Source organism: Gobius niger, assembly GCF_951799975.1.
Source record: "Gobius niger genome assembly, chromosome: 10".
Lineage (NCBI taxonomy): Eukaryota > Metazoa > Chordata > Actinopteri > Gobiiformes > Gobiidae > Gobius > Gobius niger.
The window spans coordinates 848,893-871,371 of NC_136861.1; the positions used below are offsets into that span (position 1 = coordinate 848,893).

Sequence of the window (22,479 nt, forward strand, 5' to 3'; positions counted from 1 at the left end):
AGAAGTACAAATATCTCGGTTCTTGGATGGACATCAAGTTGCAGTTTGATGCAACGACAGACTCCATTTTTAAATGTAGTCAGCAGAGAATTGATCTTTTAAGGAAACTGAACTCTTAAAGTAAGCAAAAGGATTCTCTGCAACTTTTACAGCTGTTTCAAAGAGAGCCTTTAAACCTTTTCATTTGTTTGCTGGCACAAGGGTTTGTCTGTGAAAGATCAAAATAAACTGCAAAACATTGTCAAAATCTGCTCTAAAATCATTAGAGTAAAAAAAAAAAAAAAAGAGATCTAAAACCTCTTTGGGAGGAGCAGGCGCTAAAGAAGGTTAAATGTATCTTGGTTCGGCCTCTCCATGCCCTGTTCTGAGTTTTCGCTAATGCCTTCTGGACGTCGTTTCCATGTACCTTATCGGAAAAATAATCGTCTGTTACATGTAATATACACACAGCCTTTCACACCTAATGTAGCGTTCTGAGTCTTCGAGATTAGTGTTCCACCACCTCCCAAAATCCATTTTAACCACTGGTGGCTAGCTTGCTTTTAGCATTCTGCAAGAAAGCTGCGTTAGCCTCATGGACCTTGTGGCTGCTCTCGCTGCCCCCCCTCCTGCCTTTTTGTCCTTTTTAGGAACATGGTCGGTAGGAGTCTGTAAATCCAGCTTGGACTCCCTCTGGACCGATAGTCATTAACGCTAACGGGGAGGAGTGAGCAGAAGCGCTCTATGATTTTTACAGTTTATAGGTTGTCTCACCTGTATGGCAATGCAACAGGGACAAACCTCCAGTGGCATTGACAGTACATCAGTACAGCGCCCCCTACTGTTTGAGTCCTCATAAAACTTTGAAATGAGAGTAAACATACAACCTTAAAATACTCCACACCACTGCTCAGTCGATACCAACAAATACAGGAAGAATGTAGAGTGATCACGTGTAGGGTTAAGTGTATCCAGATGGAGCTGACAAACATCCTCGCGCAGACCATCCCACAGAACTGCTCTGCACAGGGGGAGGTTCACTGAAACAGGGGAGAGGTTCACTAAAACTGGGCCCCGAGGAAATGTAAACAACAATGACAAGAGCATAAACTGAACGGCGAGTGAGTGGACTCAAGCTGCATGAAAGAAGCTGTTGCGTAAATCCAGATAAGCCCAAGTGCAGAGGAATTGGGTGACCCGTGCAGAGTGGGACAGAGTGAGAGTTCCAGTCCAAATCTGAACCAGAGACACAGGGAGGAAAAAAAGATGAACGCGCTCGTGAAATGGGGGCTGGTGCTTCTTGTACTGTTCTCTGTGCTCCTTAACCTCGCCCTCGTTGTGGTTTTCTCGCGGCGGAAGCCCCAGTGCGCAGCCCGGAGCAAACATGCGGCGCAGGGAAAGCATGACGAGCAAAGCCGGGTGTTCGCAGACCTGAGCCGGGATGAATACACTCAAGTCCAGGACTACATGCTCCGACAGAAGGACCTGAGTACCTGCACGCGTCTGAAGACAAGACCAGATGAGAACTTTCTCTTCCTCATTGACCTGCGTGTGCCTCGGAAGTCTGAAGTTCTGAAGTACCTGGATGCACGTGGTCCCGTCCCACGCAGAGAGGCCACAGTGGTGGTCTTCTACGGCGCCAAAGGATACATCAAAGAGTATGAGGTGGGACCACTGCCCAATCCCACCTACCATCACGACGTGACACGTGAGCGCTACGGCACTGACCTGCCGCTGAGCGCACGCCCGGTCACCATTGGAGAGTACATTGTTCGGTTTGACATGCTCAAAGACCTACTGTTCCTGCCTCTGTCCGAGCTCCTACACGAGAGCTTTGGTTTGGATGATGAGCATCAACTCCAGAGCATGGAAGCACTGCCCCGTGGGACACGTGCGGGGGAACGCAAGACATGGATCTCATTTTGCAGGAGGCTGAGTGGAATGTACATCCAGCCCGTGGGCTTCGAGGTGCTTGTGGATCACCACAGCACCAACACGTCCCAGTGGAGCGTGGAGCGCCTGCTTTATAACGGACAGTACTTTGCGTCTGTGGACGAGCTGCAGGACAAGTACAGAGCGGGCACTGTGCAGAAGATCGTGAAGACTCCGTGGGAGGATTACGGCTCTCTGAAGCCACGCACTCACCCTCTGCAGCTCGGACCGCAGCTTGTGAACCCTGAGGGCGCTCGCTACAGCGTGAGCCACAACCACGTCCTGTACATGGACTGGAGCTTCGCCTTCGGGCTCAGTTCACTCACGGGCATGCGCGTGTTTGACGTTCGCTTCAAGCACGAGCGAATCCTTTACGAGCTGAGCGTGCAGGAGGCCATGTCCGTGTACGGCGCAGTGACCCCGGGCATGGGCATGACCAAGTTCCTGGACTCTAGTTTTGGCATCGGGCGCTTTGCACACGAGCTGATGCGAGGTGTGGACTGTCCGTACGATGCCACGTACGTGGACACCTACAGATACGTAGATCTACCTGGACCCATGCGCTTCAGGAACTCCATCTGCATCTTTGAGCTGTACCTGGGCCAGCCGCTGCGCAGACACTTTGCAGACTTCTTTCATAACAGTTATGGCGGGATGGCCAACAGCGCGCTGGTCTTTAGGACCATCACAGCCATCGGAAACTATGACTACATGTGGGACTTCATCTTCTACCAGAACGGTGCTGTGGAGGCCAAAGTGCGCGCCACAGGATACATCTCCTCCTCCTTCCTCGTGCAGGACAGCCTCAAACACGGGCATCAAGTAGCCCCGGGAGTTCTTGGGAACATTCATACACATTTTCTTCACTTCAAAGTTGACCTGGACGTAGCTGGTGAGTGATCGGAGGGTGACATAACAACAAACGGCACAAAAGTGAAGCATGTTTTCCTCAGACTCTGTGTCCATCACATGTGTGATATGTTTCAGGAGTCGAGAACATGTTTCAAACCAAAGACATGGAGTACAGGAACGTGTCTCTGCCCTGGATGCCCCAGCACTACGCCATGGTGCCTCACCTGGTGGAGAGGACACTGAACACCGAGCAGGTACAATGTAGTATTTCCAAAATAAAACATGAGCTAGCACAGCTACACTGCGTTCCAAATTATTATGCAAATTGGATTTTTGTGTCAAAAAGGTAAAAAAAAAATAATAATAATAATGAAACTCATGGATGGTATCATGTCTTGGGGCTCTATGAATCACTGACATTAATCTCAGAGACCTGGGATGAGTAGTTTTCAGGTTAAGCCCAGTAAAGGGAAAAACTACTGAAAAGGGTGTTCCACTTTATTAAGCAGATCATCATTTTCAAGCAATATGGGAAAGAAAAAGGGTCTTTCTGCCGATGAAAGCGTGATATAGTTGAATGCCTTGGTCTAGGTATGAAAACCTGCGATATTTCATGAAAGATGAAGCGTAATCATCGTACAGATAAGAGATTTGTGGATGATTCAGACACACTCCGTTTTGTGCAGATAAAGGCACAAAATGGACGGTTTCTGCCAGACAAACACATCAGATTAAGAGAACAGCTGCTACAAAGCAGCAAACAGGTATTTGAAGCTGCTGGTGCCTCTGGAGTCTCCCGAACATCAAGGTGTAGGACCCTCCAGAGGCTGCAGTTGTGCATAAACCTTCTATCCGGCCTCCCCTAAACTGTTAATTGAAGCTGATGAACAGAAACGGCTGCAGTGGCTCAGAAATACATGAGACTCATTTTCAAACAGTCTTGTTCACTGATGAGGCCGTGTAACCCTGGATGGTCAAATCAATGGAGTAGTGAATAGTTAGTGAATGGCCACAATGTCCCAACAAGGCTGTGACGTCAGTAAGGAGGGGGCGGAGTCATGGGGAGAGAGCTGGTCGGCCCCATTAGGATCCCTGAAGGTGTGAAAATGACCCCTCTCTGTCTGACCACTGTCTTCTATGCTACAAAAAGAAGAGCCGTGTTTTCCCAAACAAGATCATCTTCATCATGACAACGCACCTGTCCTCTGCATCACTGGCTGCTATGGGCATAAAAGGAGAGAAACTCATGATGTGGACCCCCTCCTCCCCTGACCTCAACCCAATTGAGAACCTTTGGAGCATAAACAAAAAACACTTCTATGAGGGTGTGAGGCAGTTTTCATCCAAACAGCAGCTCTGGGAGGCTATTCTAACATCCTGCAAAGAAATCCAAGCAGAAACTGTCCAAAAACTCACAAGTTTAATGGATTTAAGAATGTTGAAGCTGCTTCACACAAGGGCTCCTATGTTAAAATATAACTTGACCTGTTAATATTTTTTTGATTTAAATAGCTTTTGATTTCAGTAAATATGACCTCCTAATGCTACAAATTTAACAAATGACCATTTTCAGTTAATTACAAGCTTTAAAATGTATTGAAACGATGAGTTGCATAATAACTTGGAACAGTGGATTTTGAGGTTTTTACTATATTTATTTTTGAAAAAAATACTGTTTTCACTGGGAGATTTTTTCCACCACATTTAAATGATCCTCTACCAGTTAAAGACTTGAAAATGATGCTGACTCTCATTTGAGTTGACAATTTAGAAAATCAGAGAAAAATGTCATTTGCATAATAATTTGGAACGCAGTGTATGTGCTAACTAACTGACCATAGCTCAGATATTTTACTTGAAGTTTTATAAATCAATGTTTTAAAATCGTGTGTTTTATGTCCATGAGCTGATTATCTGCCATCATTTTCTCACTCTAATTTGCATTTTTTTCCCCCTGTAAGTCAGGGAATTATTTTTTTAGAAAATGGGGGAGGGGCCCATGTGAAACCTTCAGGCCCTGGGTCTCATCATTTTAGAAACAGGGAACTCAATTTCCAAAATTGTGACCAAATGTCACCAGCCTCTTGAATCCAGTGCTCTTTAAATGTGGATATGATTGTGAAAGTAGTCCAAATAATCCACAGCAAAGCATTAACAGCACACTTCTTGCTCCGTCATCCTAATGCACCGGGAGCAGTACAGTATGCTGCTTCACTCCGAGTAACCCTGTACCATAGCGGGTGCTTCTTCAGCTGCTTAAGTGCTCTGATACAGGCATTGCCCAGATTTTGTTATGTAATAAAAGAAACCATGTAACACAGCACCATCAATTTGTTAGCTAGCAATTAGCAAAAAATGACTGCTTGTATAATCTTTAATGTTGATAAATTCCACTACTGCCAGCAGAGGATGCCCCAGGGGGGATTTTTCTGGCCCTAAATGCCGTTCACTCCAGAACCCAACCTCAAGAGGCGGCTTCAGACCCGAGTGTGTGAAACTCCATCCAGACCGCAGCACCTTCAACATGAACAGCGCCAAAGTTAGATCTATTTGTAACGTCTTGATATCCGTCAAAAATGAGGGGCCACGATTCTAGTCATAGAAACGTCTTAACTCCTCTGAGAAGCTGAGAAGAGACTTCTGTGAAACAATTCAAACTTGTGAAAAATCAGGTGCAGGTGTTTGTATGTTAGCGAAAAGGTCTGTGAAGTTATAGAATCAGAATGTGACAGCTCGCTGCTGTACAGGAGGCGGCTCTTCGTCACGGCACTAAGACGCCACGTTACCTGCACATTTCCAGTAACCGGACCAACCGCTGGGGCCACGAGCGCTCCTACAGGCTGCAGGTGTACAGCTTCGCCGGGGATCACCTGCCCGAGAGCCAGCCCGAGGAGAGATCCATGTCCTGGGCCAGGTCAGAGCCACACTGTTATGTTTCTATGCACATGTTTACATACAGACCAAACATCTGATCATGGTCTGGTCTCTGTCTTCTGCACATATGGAAACACATGATCATGCCTCTTTTCTCTTCATTTTTACACTCTTAAAGATCTATTTACAGTTTACTTTGAACATATAGTTTTGTGGAACCCTTTGGCTTACTAAACCTGAGCTGTGTCCACTAGAGTACCAAGCACAAGACACTGATGCCACCTGGAGCACTTTGACACCAACACCAAATATGGAGGAGAAATCGGGCCTTTCCAAAACTGTTCCCTTCTCTCTTCATATTAGGCCTCACTGTTGCTTTCTTTTTCATTAATTAATGTTTATATGGTGGTATAGTCGTTAGATTGAACATTTTGATGCTCCTAAATAAAACCGGAAAAGAGGTTGTTTTTAAGGACAAAACACCCAAAATGACATCAAGTAAACCAAGAATGGTTCTTCAGTAGTTCACTCCATATGTTCTTGGTGTCTATGGACAGCTATGGACCTGAGAAATGTATTCCCAAGGTTAAAATGATTGAGTGTGCTGCTGTGACTGTAAATGAGAATTAATCTGTAGTAATTTGTACTTTTTTTTAACCTCCGCCTGATGTTCTGTGATATATGACAATGGGAAACACCATGTTTACACAGATTCCTTTGGTTATCTAAAGCATCTTGCTGACAATACCTCGACCAATTTAGTTTGTATTTGTTGAATGGAATGGCCTATACTTAGATTAGAAATATTATTTTACTGGGCGAACCCTTTATTTGGCACAATGTGTTCCAACGTTTTTTTTTCACTCAAATGGTTGAATATTTTTACTTATGAGCATTATCTGAGTCAGTTGCCATCTAATGGTGCTTTTGGATAGAACATTTGGTTGCACATCATCAATTACCACCATTGTGCACAGTACAAATTCTATACACACGACCTCAAACTAGATTAGTTTGTAGCCAAAGTAGTATTTTACTATAAAATCTCTCACAAAACTGCCATATGCCATCGTCTATAAAACATCCATATAAAATGTAGTAATAACTGTCAAATATGTACACATATATAAAAGGTTGATTCAAACAGTAAAATCTCAACATTCATATTATTTCACAGCACAGTACAATACCTGGAGAAACTATACAACAATTGTAAGCGCAATTTCTGTATGAAGATATACAACAAAACATTAAATTGGATTCAAACTGCCATTTAAATCAATATTGCTCTTTCAAATAAAAGTGCCTATAGCAGGATCTTGCATAAACATGTACCCTTTAAACAGTGAGATGTGTGGCAACAATGGATTAGAGGACACATTCTATTACAACAAAGTTCAAGTCTTTGTTTGCCAAAGTCTCTGTGCTGTCAAGACATATCAGCATCTCCATGTGTGAGGAGGCTGGCCACGAGGGGTTGAAATGGGCAGGCAGACTTAAGAGAGATTTATTTTGCAAGACCAACAGAACTTCAGTGACGCATGTCACATACAAAATGGCCCCCAGTGACTAGAAGCAGTCAGGTTTTATACTTCCCCCTAATGGGAAAGGACCTCCCACCGGAAAGTACCATTAGCTCAATGGGTCAGTTCCACATGCGAGTTCAGCAGGTAAGTTATTAACATTTTACATAAAATGAAATGATCTGTGTTCAAATCAAAAACAAAGACAAAATACAAATCAAAAATCATACACAACAGGAAACACAAAGCAAAGTTAAACCGGTTTCCCCCAGCCACATGGTCCAGCCTAAGATTTTAAAATGGCCGACAAAGACCACGCCCTTCCTTTCTCACCAGGTGGTGCAGGTAAATGTCTGAGTAAATGAAGAAACAAAGTTTTAAATGGACAATGTGATATAATGATTAACTTATATATGAATCTGAGGGTTATTGTTGGCTGGTGTATATCACAAATGAGACAAACAAAGCAAAGTAACCAAAATACATAATGGGACAAACCCACTTTGTCACACCATGCAATAATAAAGGACTCTTAAACCTTTGTCATACAGAGTGCCCCCAATCCATTCTTGCCACACATCTCACTGTGTAGAGGGTACATGTTTCTGCAAGATCCTGCTGCCTTACCTACATCACCTACATTACCTACATTACCTACATTAAAACACCATTTTGCATTTACATTTACAGTATTTATATTTACAATATTTACATTTACAAGCCATGATACTCCACAAAGCAGTTCCTTCCCGGAGCAAAGCAGAGACACATCACAGCTGGAACAGTGAACAGGTGTCTTGATGTCTTGCACTTTGATCCCTGGCATCTGCTTTGCCGTCTCCTTCTCTTTAGCAGCACACACCACACAGATGAGCGGTCTCCTCTGAACATTGGCCTGCATGTGCTGCTCAGGGTGGGGCGGGGGGCAGAGTCTGCAGTTAGAGCTTTGGCTTGTGCTACCATCTCCGTCATGAGAGCCTCTTGTGGGTCATGAGGGATGGTCTTGGTCACACGCTTGTAGAGGATGTAGCTGTTGAAATGATAAAAAAAAGTCTTGTACCACCTCATGGTCCTTTTTTTCCTCATTGTCTTCAGCCAAACCACAGAGATGAAGGAACCAAAAGGTGGCTTCAATCCGATCCCTGGTAATGAAAGAGCAAGGAAAGGGGAAGTTGTACGGAAACATGGTTTTCCACACGTCAGACCATTCATGAGTGTGTACTAAACCAGAATAACATTTTTAAAAGTGTCTGGAGACAAGGGGGACCACTTATATGTTTTGTCAGTCGCCTTGCTGCATTGTCACTGGCAGTGTTCATGACTGTACATCGCACCTACTAGAAAAAGCTTGGCTAGAATTTTGAGTGAAAGAAAATAAATTAGACATGTTATTTTATATTATACTATCTGAAAATACATAATGCACAACAATAATAAGAGTAATATAACAACAAAACTAGATTTATTTATAAGAAAATGAGTATTTTCACTTGTAAACTGGTACATGCAAGACAAACGCCTCATCTTCTGACCGCTCATCAATCACAACTCAAAATATTTGAAAGAAACTCACATCAAAAGCACAACTTTTGCAAAACCGAGAGCGAAGACGTTTGCTCCACTAGTCGTATCTCCCCAGTATCTGGAGCACTTACAAGCTTTATATTGAAATATGTGTGATGTTTTATCTTTGTATAATGTGTTAATGTTTTGACTAGTTCTCAGAATTGCAAGACGAATTTACCCACAGGTATAGATAAATGAACCTAACCTAACCTAACTCACCGTTTCACGGCGAAGAAGAGAGCTCATGGAAACGGAAATACGCTGCGGGCTTTACGCGTCCACTTAGCAACACGTGGCTGTTGTACAGTTGTGGTCAAAATAATAGCAGTGTCTCCAAAAACATTACTTAAAGGTCCTATATCATGCAAAATCGACTTTTTGGAGCTTTTAGCCATGTTGTTATGCTATTTCCTTATCAAAAACACCCCAGAGTGGTTTGTGGCTTCATTCACGCAGCTCTCAGTAATCCTCCTGAATCCTGCTCTCTGAGGCTCCGCCCTCTCCTGGTGAACGACTGAGTGTTCAGTTGTGTCGTCACAGCGGAACGGAAGTGCTCGACGTCTGTAATGTAATGTCTTAATTCTATGCTTATGGCCTGATTTTAATTTGTAAAACAGCGTTTTCATTATTTCTATCATAAGAGAGAAACAAAGAGTAAAAAAAAATAAAAATAAAAAAGGATGTGCCCGAGGTGCTTCCAGGTCAGCTGAGGCCAAAACAAACCCAGATCAGTCATGTTTGCGCTGCAGCTGAAGATGGAGCTCGTTATAACCGGACACACCTGGTCTTTTTTCTTACCTAACGATCATGTCACGGAGAAAAAGAAGCGCGTTTGGCTACGAGGACGAGGAGTTTATTCAACCTTTTTCAAGAAGAGGCCACTCGTCATCAGAAGTGTTTTTTTTTCTCAGGGATTCAGCGACTTTCACCAAAATATTGTTTTTCCGTGACTGTCACTGATGGATGTTTGGTGAACCTTCACCAGAACCAAAGTGGATTAACTTTTATAACCAACGCGAGTCCCACAATGTAAACAGCGATAGACCAGAGGGTGAGTCAATCCAAACGCGGGTTAGCTTGTGTGTTAGCATATTAGCTTGTGTGTTAGCATATTAGCTTGTGTGTTAGCATATTAGCATGTGTGTTAGCATATTAGCATGTGTGTTAGCATATTAGCATGTGTGTTAGCCATTTATGAAGCTGTGTTGCAGATGTCAACTCTGTATAACTGCATCGTGAAGTGACTTCACTTATTGTTGTTTATTTATATTACGGTAAAGTATGCGCGGAGAGAGGGGGCGGAGTTAACTGAATCGAAGCGTTGTGTCTTCCGGGTTTGAAAAATACCTCCAGAAAACACTTATATTTATCACAAAAATGAGTGCTCCATAATGGTAGAGGTACAATATATCATATAAATGCCTATACTTAACTTTGGAATGGCTAAAATAGCAGGATATAGATCCTTTAAGCTCAAAATCTTCATAATAGTTTTTATTTCCACCCCTTGGGAACATTGCCCACGATTTACTAAATTAAAACATGAAGAGAAGTTTATAATTTCTTCAACTACTTTACACAAAACTAGAAGAAAATGAACATTGGGCTGTGTCTGCATGTCTTTACAAACTCAAATATTTTATGTGTAAAAAAACTTTTCCCCATAGGATTTAGCATTCTAGTGAGTCAAACTAATATTTTGTTGTATGACCACGGTTTTTCAGAACTGCTGCACATCTGTGTTGCATAGAGTCAACCAACATCTGGCACCTGTGAACAGGTGTTCCAGCCCAAGATGCTTTGACAACATTCATTTGCATTTCTTGGTTTTGCCTCAGACACGGCATTTTTTATGTCACCCCACAAGTTTTCTATGGGATTAAGGTCCAGGGATTGGACTGGCCACTGCATAACATTAAGTTTCTTGGTCTGGATTTAGCTCGCTGACTGGGCTGACTGGGGTGTTTGGGGTCATTGTGTTGTTCAAACACCCATTTCAAGGGCATTTCCTCTTCAGCATAAGGTCGTCTCTGGTTTTGCTTTCCATTTGAACGCGTTGGAGATCATTTTAGCTGAACATGATTTTCTGCACTGCTCTATAAGTTTTACCCCCTCCTTTTCCTTAACCTTTTAGTTAAAGAACGCTGTTCTTCTGAACAATGTCTGGCACAACCCATTTTTCGTCAGGACCTCAAAGTGAAATGCTTGTACAACATGTGCTGACTTCCTTAAAGAAGGTCCACCTGATTCACGCCTGTTTTTGCACTGAATGATTGACCTCACCAATTGAACTGCAAACTGCAATTATTTTGAACACACCCCTTTCAACTGAGTATTCAACTACACAGAAGTAATAGCATGCATGTCATGAATGCTGGCTCTGTCTGTGTTTCTAAGAATCTACTGCACTTTCTGGTAAATGTAGTTCTATGATTTATACCAAAAAAAGTGATTAATCTTGTTAGTCATGTTGGACTGCTGTTACTTTGAACACTACTGTAGTTTTTAGAGTAATTGTTATCATTAGATTCAGTGACTTCTCCCCTTTCATGGGACTGCAAACTTAGCTGTAGCTGGATTTCAATGGCAGCGTAAACAATGTCTTTTCATAACGTTATCAAAACGCTGCAAACAACGGGGTATAAAAATGCTTGTACAGATAAATATTTGCATAAAAATAAACATGTTTTATTTTGTGTGCATTAGGGTGTAAACTTTGCTTAAGGAAAGAAAATAACCTTGGTGATTGTTTTTTAACATGTACTCTACAGAGGTTTATGATGCAGTACCTACTTTGGTCCCACAGGTGGGACCATCAGGCTTCAGTGGTTATGAAAAAATGAACAAAAAATATCCTAAATTTGCCTAAAGAGAAAGCACAATGTCAGCTGATAGTGGTTAAGTCTTATGCACATATGAAAGAACATGATTATCAGTCTTACAGAAAGATAAAGCACATTTTGTTCTGGATGGAGGAGTAATCGGGCCTTTCTGAAACCGTTCCCTTCCCCTTCCACTCTGGCCTCAGTGAGTGCACCTCAGAGGTTCACTCATCAGAGCAATTGGAGCTGTGACTTTCTGACCACTCTCCCCGTTTGTGGTCCGTTTTGAGCAGAACTTCACTCCGCGGGCACATGCAAACTGAGTGTTGGGGGGCAGGGTGAGGGAGGAGGCAGCGGTTTGTCAACGAGGTGCTGCAGGTGCAGACAATTAAAGGAGGGGGAGGGAGACTGTTCACTTGGGCTGCGTCTGAAACCATCAAATCATAGGCTCTAAGCTCTAACACTAGCAACTAACTCCTCAACCTTTCATGGGTCGACTGTTAGATCTATACAGTTCGGGAACTAGAGCTTCAGCAGCATTTTGAACAGTCCGTCCGTCCGTCCTTAAACAGGGGAAAGGGAAGTGACATCACCAACAGCTGTTTTTCTTCTTCTTTAAAGTTATTGGTGGAGTGCAGGCCAAACAAAAGTGCATGTCGCCCCCTAGTGTCCAACAACAACATAGTGTCCAAACAAAGACATTTAAGGAGAAAAATAAATCCAAATGATCCAAACATTTCCCTTTAGTCTTATTTTATTTCAACAGCTGTTTCTTAAAGCGACAGCAGCAAATGATCCATGTGGCTTAAGTTTCTACTAAACGAAAACAAAAGCATTTAATCTGTTTCCTGAGTTTCCTCTTTAACACTGACATGTGACTGAGCTGTGGCGACGACAACATGGATTTTGTAAGAGCTCTTACCGATCTGCTCGTTTCGGACGCAGCACAAGAGTTTCAACTCCATGACAAGATCGAAATAGTTTTTAAATGTTTACAATCGATTTTCAGGCAAGAGCTCCTTCCAGGATGCTACGAACAGACCCTGAGCTGAGGCTCGGCCAGAGCGTCTGACGCTCGGTGACATTAGTGACAAGCGTCTGACTTTAGTCAGCACAAGCGTTTAACTACGGGCTTTAAACGCGCTTTTGACGCCCAAAGCGCGTTTGGTCTGAATGCAGCATAACACAATATATAAACAGAAGCAGGGTTTGCCATGGAGCCCGCTATCCGCAATCATGAGTAGTTTTTTCATGGAGGACCTGGAGGAAAAAGCCATCAACACAGCACACTGCAAAATATCCCTCTGGAAACGTTATGAGGACGATGTCCTGGAAATAATCAAAACTGGACACGGATCATCTCAATGCTATAGACAGCACAGAGAGCATTCAGTTCACACACGAAGAGGAGAAGGACAAAGCAATTCTGGACATAGAAATTCAACATCTCCAAGACGGCAGTATAAAAATAAAGGTCTACAGGAAACCCATACACGGACCAATACTCCACCACACACAACGGGTCACCCTCATTACGGACGCAATAGACCGGGAGGAGAAACAGGTTTAACAAGCACTCACACAATGCCAGTACCCACAATGAGCTAGAAACAAAGGAAAAGGAAAGTCTATGACAACAAAAGCATAATCACATTGCCATATGTTAGAGGAATAACAGAACCCATCCAGAGAGCGATGAGGAAACACAATATAAAGTTGTAAAACCTCACACCAAACTGAGGCAGCTTTTAGTGCAGCCAAAAGACAGAATACCACAGGAGGAAAAATGCAACGCAATTTACGAGATTCCCTGCAAACCAGGCAATAAATCATACATAGGCGAAACAGGACGACCTTTCCACATAAGAAAAAAGGAGCGTCAAACAGAGAAAATCGGCTATTTCGGACCACTGCAAAAGAAACAATCACATCATGGACTGGGACGAGGCTCTAAAACCAACAAATTCAAGCGCTGGATAAAAGAAGCCATAGAAATCAGGAAACGGAGCAGCGACACCATCAACCTCCCCCAATGATTACCAGTCTGTCGGACCTGTTAGGACGTCAGGCTGGTCACGCCTCGGAAGTAAAAACAGCTGATGAGTGACATGTCACCGGTGATACTTCTGATGACGGCCTGCAGATGGCGCTGAAACATGTAAAGGTAAAAAGATTTCAACATCTCTAACCCTCGAATGGTGTGGGGCTGGTGGTGGTGACAGATGTGTGGATCGAGATGCATCGTGGTCATGGTGATGATTTGACTCTTAAATGAATTGTGGCAGGTGTTTCGAGATGCGAATGGCGTCAGACAGCGGCCTTAGATTCCCATCCCCATGTGACAGGGTGCACTGAGCGCCCTAAAATGCTCTTGTTCTATTGGCCTAGGTAGACAGTGTTGCCCCATGTAAAAGCCCCTCTTTCCCCCTTCCTGGTTTGGGTAACTGCGTTATGGCTGCGCAGGCAAGCGTTAGCTTGTAATATCTGTCTTTTAGCCTTTTAAATCAAATAATAATGTAGCGATCTGTAATTTAGCGTCTGCATGCCTGCGCCTCCCGGTGCTCTGACTGTTGTCCTCCGTGGCGCCTCTGATGTGCGACTTGGAGGTAATTAGGGCTACCACTATCAGCTGTGCTAACTTTGCCCAAACATACAGTTACTTATACTCTGTTTTGCCACAGCGTTCGTGCCCCTTGTGTCGCGGGTCCATTGACCTAAAGTCTCTGTCCCCCCTGCTTCTTTAGCAGGTAAAATAAGGTTATTAGCGTAGTATTTATTATTGTAGTTGTAACATCCATCTGTATTTAGGCTGCTCGCTCCCGGTGCTGGTAACCAGGACTCTTCAGCTGCTGCCCTGTCTTAGGTTTTGGTGAACTGTGTCTATGTATTCTCCAGAGAGCTGACCCATGGACTGTGGCTCAACTAAGCTGCACAAATGATGTGTTTTAATTGAAAAAGGTTTTCTAACTGAAACTAAAATACAACTGAATTACAAACTGCTAACTTATGAACTTGTGCAAATAAAACTTGCAACATGTATAACTGGAACGTTGCCTGTTTTGTTCTGTACTTTTTTTCATGTACTTACAGTGGGGCAAAAAAGTATTTAGTCAGCCACCAATTGTGCAGGTTCTCCCACTTAAAATAATGACAGAGGTCTGTAATGTTCATCATAGGTGCACTTCAACTGTGAGAGACAGAATGTGAAAAAAAATCCAGGAAATCACATTGTAGGATTTTTAAAGAATGTATTTGTTAATTATGGTGGAAAATAAGTATTTGGTCACTTCTCTGGCTCTCACAGACCTGTAACTTCTTCTTTAAGAAGCTCTTCTGTTCTCCACTCGTTACCTGTATTAATGGCACCTGTTTGAACTGGTTATCTGTATAAAAGACACCTGTCCACAGCCTCAAACAGTCAGACTCCAAACTCCAGTATGGCCAAGACCAAAGAGCTGTGGAAGGACACCAGGAAAAGAATTGTAGACCTGCACCAGACTGGGAAGAGTGAATCTACAATAGGCAAGCAGCTCGGTGTGAAAAAATCAACTGTGGGAGCAATTATCAGAAAATGGAAGACATACCAGACCACTGATAATCTCCCTCGATCTGGGGCTCCACGCAAGATCTCATCCCGTGGGGTCACAATGATCATGAGAACGGTGAGCAACAATCCCAGAACCACACGGGGGGACCTGGTGAATGACCTGCAGAGAGCTGGGACCAAAGTAACAAAGGTTACCATCAGTAACACACTACAACCACAGGGAATCCCAGACGTGTCCCCCTGCTTAAGCCAGTGCATGTCCAGGCCCGTCTGAAGTTTGCCAGAGAGCACATGGATGATACAGCAGAGGATTGGGAGAATGTCATGTGGTCAGATGAAACCAAAGTAGAACTTTTTGGTATAAACTCAACTCGTCGTGTTTGGAGGAAGAAGAATACTGAGCTGCATCCCAAGAACACCATACCTACTGTGAAGCATGGGGGTGGAAACAGGGGCGACAGTGGCACAGATAGTAGAGCGGGTCGTCTCATGATCGGAAGGTCGGGGGTTTGAATCCCACCTCCTGAAAGTGCACATTGTCAAGACACTTCACTCACATTGCCCCCAGTGTCTGCGTACATTGGTGTATGAATGAGAGTATGAATGGGTGTGTGGATCCTTGCTGTAAAGCGCTTTGAGTGCCTGATGTAGGTGGAAAAGCGCTTTATAAGTTGAGACCATTTACCGTTTACATCATGCTTTGGGGCTGTTTTTCTGCTAAGGCAGGGGTCGGCAACCTTTAACACCGAAAGAGCCATTTGATCCGGTTTCCACGGAAAATAAAACACTGGGAGCCGCAAATACTTTTTGACATCTAACGCTGGGTTTACACATAACGACCACAGGATCACGAATGTGAGTGATTCGGGGTAGAGGTTTCACGCGCCGCCGCGAACTGTTGCGACCTGTTACTGCGTGTTACGATTAATGGCACGAATTATTACGCACGGTCACGAATATGCGTCCCGCACTGCTGCGTGTTATTGCGAGCTGCTGCGTGCTGTTGCGTGCTGTTGTGAGCTGTTGCGTTCTGCTGCGAGCTGCTGCGAGTTATTGGGAATTGTCGCGTTCTGTCAAAAATCTGTCAAGAATTGGGCGAATGTGGACAAGATCGCTGCCGCGCACACCGGGTTGGAGGCGGAGCAGGGACGTCTCGCTCCGCCGTGCACCCCTGACTCGTTGGGCTCTCGCCAAATCGGGTTAAACAAAAAGCAAATAGACCAGCTCAGGCCTGTCAATATACTGGAGAATAGCAATAGTTTTTTCAGTCTATGGGACAGTCACACCAGTTCAACCCCGCTCCTGTCAATGCGTAACACGGGCAAACGCATCAACAAACACACGCGCTTCATGTCAGATAAGTCAGTGCAACAGCCGCACATTAAGGGCTGACTTTACTTCACAGAAAAGCATAAAAACACTACACTCACTGTGCACTCGATCTTCTGAGGAACCGTCGTAGAACTTGCTGCTCTTAAACCTCTTTATCCATGATTCTCACTCGTCTGGTCAGTCTCAGCTCCAGTTGAAAAAACTTTATAATCCACAAACACAGGCCTGTCTCCACCTGCCCCGCGCCCACCGCCGCTTGTTTTTGGTGTCTAAGGTTGTAAATAAGCCTTAACTTCTCCATGATGTAGCTGCTGGAACCACGCGCTGTTGTTTTGGTCAGTGGAGGCAGCGTGGGAGATGCATTCAGGGACCGCGGGAAAGGCGCTTCTTACTGTCCCTTTTTTCCCCACAAACGCGGGGAAAATCGGGACAAATATATAACAGTGGGGTTCTCCAGCGGGGGGGCAAAAGGGGTGACAGGGACTGGCTCCCAAACATCAGGAGGAACGACCGCAGGAGGAGGAAAAGCCGGCGTTTTGGTGGGTATACCGGCTTTCACGAGTATGACGTTTATTTTGAGCGACGAAAAACAATAAAATATATTTATTCTAACATGTCAAGATTACAATAATCTTCCAATTTAGAACTAAAATATTAAAGAACTAACACAAATAAAACACACTTCAATTAAATATTTAGGTTTTTTTTTTTTTGTAATTTATTTTCCCAAGCCACTCAGAGCCGCAGTGTAAGGATGAAAGAGCCGCATGCGGCTCCGGAGCCGCGGGTTGCCGACCCCTGTGCTAAGGGGACAGGACGACTGATCTGTGTTAAGGAAAGAATGAATGGGGCCATGTATCGTGAGATTTTGAGCCAAAACCACCTTCCATCAGCGAGAGCTTTGAAGATGAAACGTGGCTGGGTCTTCCAGCAGGACAATGATCCCAAACACACCAGCCGGGCAATGAAGGACTGGCTCCGTAAGAAGCATTTGAAAGTCCTGGAGTGGCCGAGCCAGTCTCCAGACCTCAAGCCTATAGAAAATCTGTGGAGGGAGTTGAAAGTCCGTGTTGCTCGGCGACAGCCCCAAAACATCACTGCTCTGGAGAAGATCTGCAGGAGGAATGGGCCAAAACACCAGCTACTGTGTGTGCAAACCTGGTACAGACCTATAGTAAACGTTTGACCTGTTATTGCCAACAAAGTTTATATTACAAAGTATTGAGTTGAATTTTTGTTATTGACCAAATACTTATTTTCCACCATAATTTACAAATAAATTCTTTAAAAATCCTACAATGTGAATTCCTGGATTTTTTTTTCACATTCTGTCTCTCACAGTTGAAGTGCACCTATGATGAAAATTACAGACTTCTGTCATTATTTTAGGTGGGAGAACTTTCACAATTGGTGGCTGACTAAATACTTTTTTGCCCCACTGTACCTGTGCGCCTTGAGCTCTAGTCTAATTAAATCAAGTGTCCTTATTCTCTATGTGATATTCCTATTGTGGCGTTGTTGACATACCACCAGCTAAAGTAACCCTCGCCATACCACACCTACTACACTGGGGATTCATTTAAGGACACATATGAAGTGAGTAAATGAGCATGTGTTTTTGCAGATACAAAGTGGCCATCACCAAACACAAGGACCAGGAGCAGACCAGCAGCAGCCTCTACAACCAGAACAACATGTGGAGTCCAGCTGTGGACTTCAGCACCTTCATCCAGGACAACGAGAGCATCTACAACCAGGTCATTTATCATTTAATCATGAAACCTGCTCACATCCCAATGACAGACGCATCGTTTATTTGGGAGGTGAATCTACAATAGGCAAAACTTTAAAAACAACGCTTGAAACTGAGAGGATTGGCATCAGAAAAATGGTCTGCAATGGAGAAGCAGCTTGTTAGATTTGTGGAACATAAACTATGGTGACCACATTACACAAACTTGTAAACAGAGCTGTGCACGAGGCTAACTGGGCTCGTGCACACTCCCTCTTGGGAGCAGGTGTTGCTCTTGTGCATTTTTTCAAAAAGTGGAGTTTGTTTTCTACATTTTGGGAAATTCCTCCCCCTTAAAGAACAACTAACCCCAAAATCACCCTTGTTTGTAGCTTGTATAAATGTGTATCTGATAGTGTTGTCTACATGTATCTACATGTATCACTATTTTAACAATTTAGTGCATATTTGTTGAGATCCTGTCTTTGTGTCCAAACCCGTCTGTGTGGCGCCCTCTGCACGTTATCGAGGGCACTACATGCTTGATTTTTGTGGTTGGTTCGTTGGAGACCGCTTACGGCCTTTATTTTGAAACGTTCAAGAAAAACAATATATTTTGAAGTAATTTTGTTATGTCTCTCTAGGACCTGGTTGCCTGGGTGACGGCCGGTTTCCTACACATCCCTCACGCTGAGGACATCCCTAACACTGTTACCGTGGGCAACGGGGGCGGAGTCTTACTGCGGCCACACAACTACTTCGATGAGGACCCGTCCATAGACTCTCCGGACAGCGTGTACGTGGGTCCTGGCTCAGAGAGCAGCTGTGAGAGCAACCGCATGGCCTGCCTGGCCCAGGAGACCTGTGCCCCAGAGCTGCAACCATTCACCTACGGGGTTCAGGAGGAGGACTTACCAAACTTCTCAGAAGAGGACTAAAATTGCAACATTGCTTAATTTTTCCAACTGGCACGGTTGCGATTTTGTCAATCAGATCATCATTTTAAAAGCTGAAATCCTCTGCAGCCTGTGGGGGCGCTGTATCAAAACCTTCCACAGATGAAAGTTTGGTCTGGTTTGCCATTAGGGGGCAGTCTTGTCAAGCCTTTCTCGGAAGTTTACCGTGTGAAAGGGGAAAATGAAAGTTGAGGATGACTCGGATCATCCTGAAAATCAGGGGAAGGCCACACCATAGATGCCAACATTGTGTTGTGAAAAATAGGGAGATTTTTTTCCCATTGGTGTATTGTGCCAAGTGTGTGTACAACTGTTGTCTTTTTTACTTTGTATTTACCCGAAGAAGGAAACTTGTGCTTGCGCTGTAGGCCTGTCCTGTAGGCCTGTCCTGTAGACCTGTCCTGTAGGCCTGTCCTTTAGGCCTGTCCTGTAGGCCTGTCCTGTAGGCCTGTCCTGTAGGCCTGTCCTTTAGGCCTGTCCTGTAGGCCTGTCCTGTAGGCCTGTCCTTTAGGCCTGTCCTGTAGGCCTGTCCTGTAGGCCTGTCCTGTAGGCCTGTCCTGTAGGCCTGTCCTTTAGGCCTGTCCTGTAGACCTGTCCTTTAGGCCTGTCCTTTAGGCCTGTCCTTTAGGCCTGTCCTGTAGACCTGTCCTGTAGACCTGTCCTTTAGGCCTGTCCTGTAGACCTGTCCTGTAGGCCTGTCCTTTAGGCCTGTCCTTTAGGCCTGTCCTTTAGGCCTGTCCTTTAGGCCTGTCCTGTAGACCTGTCCTGTAGGCCTGTCCTTTAGGCCTGTCCTGTAGACCTGTCCTGTAGACCTGTCCTTTAGACCTGTCCTTTAGGCCTGTCCTTTAGGCCTGTCCTGTAGACCTGTCCTTTAGGCCTGTCCTGTAGACCTGTCCTTTAGACCTGTCCTGTAGACCTGTCCTGTAGGCCTGTCCTGTAGACCTGTCCTTTAGGCCTGTCCTGTAGGCCTGTCCTGTAGGCCTGTCCTGTAGACCTGTCCTTTAGGCCTGTCCTGTAGACCTGTCCTGTAGGCCTGTCCTGTAGACCTGTCCTGTAGGCCTGTCCTTTAGGCCTGTCCTTTAGGCCTGTCCTGTAGACCTGTCCTGTAGGCCTGTCCTGTAGGCCTGTCCTTTAGGCCTGTCCTGTAGGCCTGTCCTGTAGGCCTGTCCTTTAGGCCTGTCCTTTAGGCCTGTCCTAGTATGGCTAACATCACAAATTACAGAAACCCTGAATAGTTCCGATCGGCAGAAATGAAAAATGTTAGGCCTCATTCACACATCACTGTGTTCCCTCTGTGTTGTCTTGTTCAAATGTAAACAGCCTGCGTTCATACATTGTACGGTCTGCGTAAAAAACTCTTTTCTCATGTATTCATATATTCGTTCATTTAATTGCACATTCACGTTATTCATTAATTCATATTACTGACATGTACATGTATTTTTTGATTACATTGTGTCCTATTCATCCATTTTGACAGTGTGTTCTTTACATTCACAACCTTCAAGTTCAAACTCATTTGCTCTGGCAAGATGACAAAGCAAACTATAAACAAAATGACACTATTGTCTCTATACAGGTATTATTTGGGAACAGGGCTGCACAATTAATCGCAATTGAATCAACATTGTCATTTTAAATATTGCAATAACTGAATCCCAAAGACTGAGGGTCTTACGTCTCCAGTATTTTATGAAGCTGAAATGTAATAAAAGTATTATTTAATGAATACTAGTTTTATTGCTCAAGATAATCGTCAAACCAAGGCCCCAGAATCAAAACTCAATTGGCCATGAGAAATTGTAAAGAGAGCAGGTGCTTTGCACATCTATTTTATAACAGGTGCATTGGAGAGATCGTGCGTAATGCTCGTACATGTGAAACATACAATCTCTCGCACACTGGAAATCTTGCAAAAAAAATGTTGGAATAATTACTGCGATGAGATAATTGTGAGACAAAATGTCCATATCATCTCATGCCTCGACAAAACCAAAATGAAAAATAGACATACAATGGTCCCTTACAATAATGTCGTTCACCATTCGCGGCCTCGCTGTTTCACGACTTATTTTTAGTACAATTTGGCAGCTTTTTTACAGCTTGTGAACGCCATACGCGCATTGTGTTCTGCGTCTTGATTGGCTAATGGTACAGTGAGCCCTCCTCTCGCTGCAGAGAGGATCTCTGCGGATCGTCAACACATCAGCGCACACCAGAGTCACAGGCCGGGCATGAGCAGGTCCCACTCCGCCTTTACTTTCTCTGCAGTTTTCCGCCAAAATAAACACCGCTAGCATGTGGCACTCGGCTGAGCTAAACACTCGCCTTCTGAAGCTGAAACCGCAACAATAAAACTTTGGTAACTTTGGTTAGCTACAATTGTCTCTTAGTTTGAACAAGCGCTCAGTGGAGACTTGGGATGGGACGAAAAAACAATTTAAATTGATGCACCGATTCCCGCACGAGAGATGCGAGTGCACCGGCAGAGAAGCCACAGATGATGCAGTTCAGAGCATAAACATGAGATGCATCGGATTTTACGCGCTCATATCGGTTTAATCTAGATACGTTACGGATGTAAAGCCCCTTGGGCCACTGCGCGCCTCATCTGCGTGCACATGATGCTCCTCCTACGAGGAGCGCGTGTCTTACCGGTAAACTCCAGGTTGAGAGCAGCAGACGTTCAGAAACGCATCCGCGGTGTGGGGTTGGGTTTGGCCTCTGCGCTGTGTTGAATGGTGGTGAGCCAGGTGGAAGTACACGTGAGACTGCGCTGAGGCAGAAGGAGCTCCGCCCATTAATTAGCATAACCATGTGAGCTTTTCTGTGTGCGCTATCACAATCGCCTTTTTAATTTAACCATACTGATCATAGATTAATAATAATTGTCCCCCAAAACTGTTCTTAATCTTAAAGGGGCTGGAAGCAAGTTCGCCATTTTATACTCACTACTGCCACCTCAGGCCATATGTGTAACTGCACCTTCTATATTAAGCTCGTGCATGACGGCACATTTTTGAGTGACAGTGCAGGATTGTAGAGGCAGTTGTGGTGAACAGGTCTGAGCTCATTCTACACATTAGGACATGGCTGAAACATGTAGGGAGGAAAATACTTCATTTTAACATTTTTAAACTCCTTATAGTCCCTTTAAGGTGGATAAACCCATAGAATATATAGGAAACAAAACCAAAACAAGTTTACATATTTGTTTATGTAGACTGCATATTTAGTTAACTTTAAAGTTGTGTAATATCAAGTAATGGCCTCAATGATTGTGAATATTTGTCAAATCTTAATTTATTTGAGCTGGTTCTGTTGAATCATTGCATCAAGCAGAGCGTGGATCACGAAACATCCA

The 22,479-nt window shown here is 44.1% G+C and overlaps 1 protein-coding gene across 1 annotated transcript; it reads left to right on the forward strand.

Moving 5' to 3' along the window:
* Positions 1-1,245: 1,245 nt before the first annotated feature.
* LOC306969145 (primary amine oxidase, liver isozyme-like) lies at positions 1,246-19,097 on the forward strand (the record flags this gene model as incomplete). Its single annotated transcript, XM_079564745.1, has 5 exons — positions 1,246-2,803; positions 2,899-3,017; positions 5,511-5,677; positions 18,052-18,184; positions 18,804-19,097. The coding sequence occupies 5 exons, from the start codon at positions 1,246-1,248 to the stop codon at positions 19,095-19,097; spliced, it is 2,271 nt and encodes a 756-aa protein (XP_079420871.1).
* Between the last annotated feature and the right edge of the window lie 3,382 nt (positions 19,098-22,479).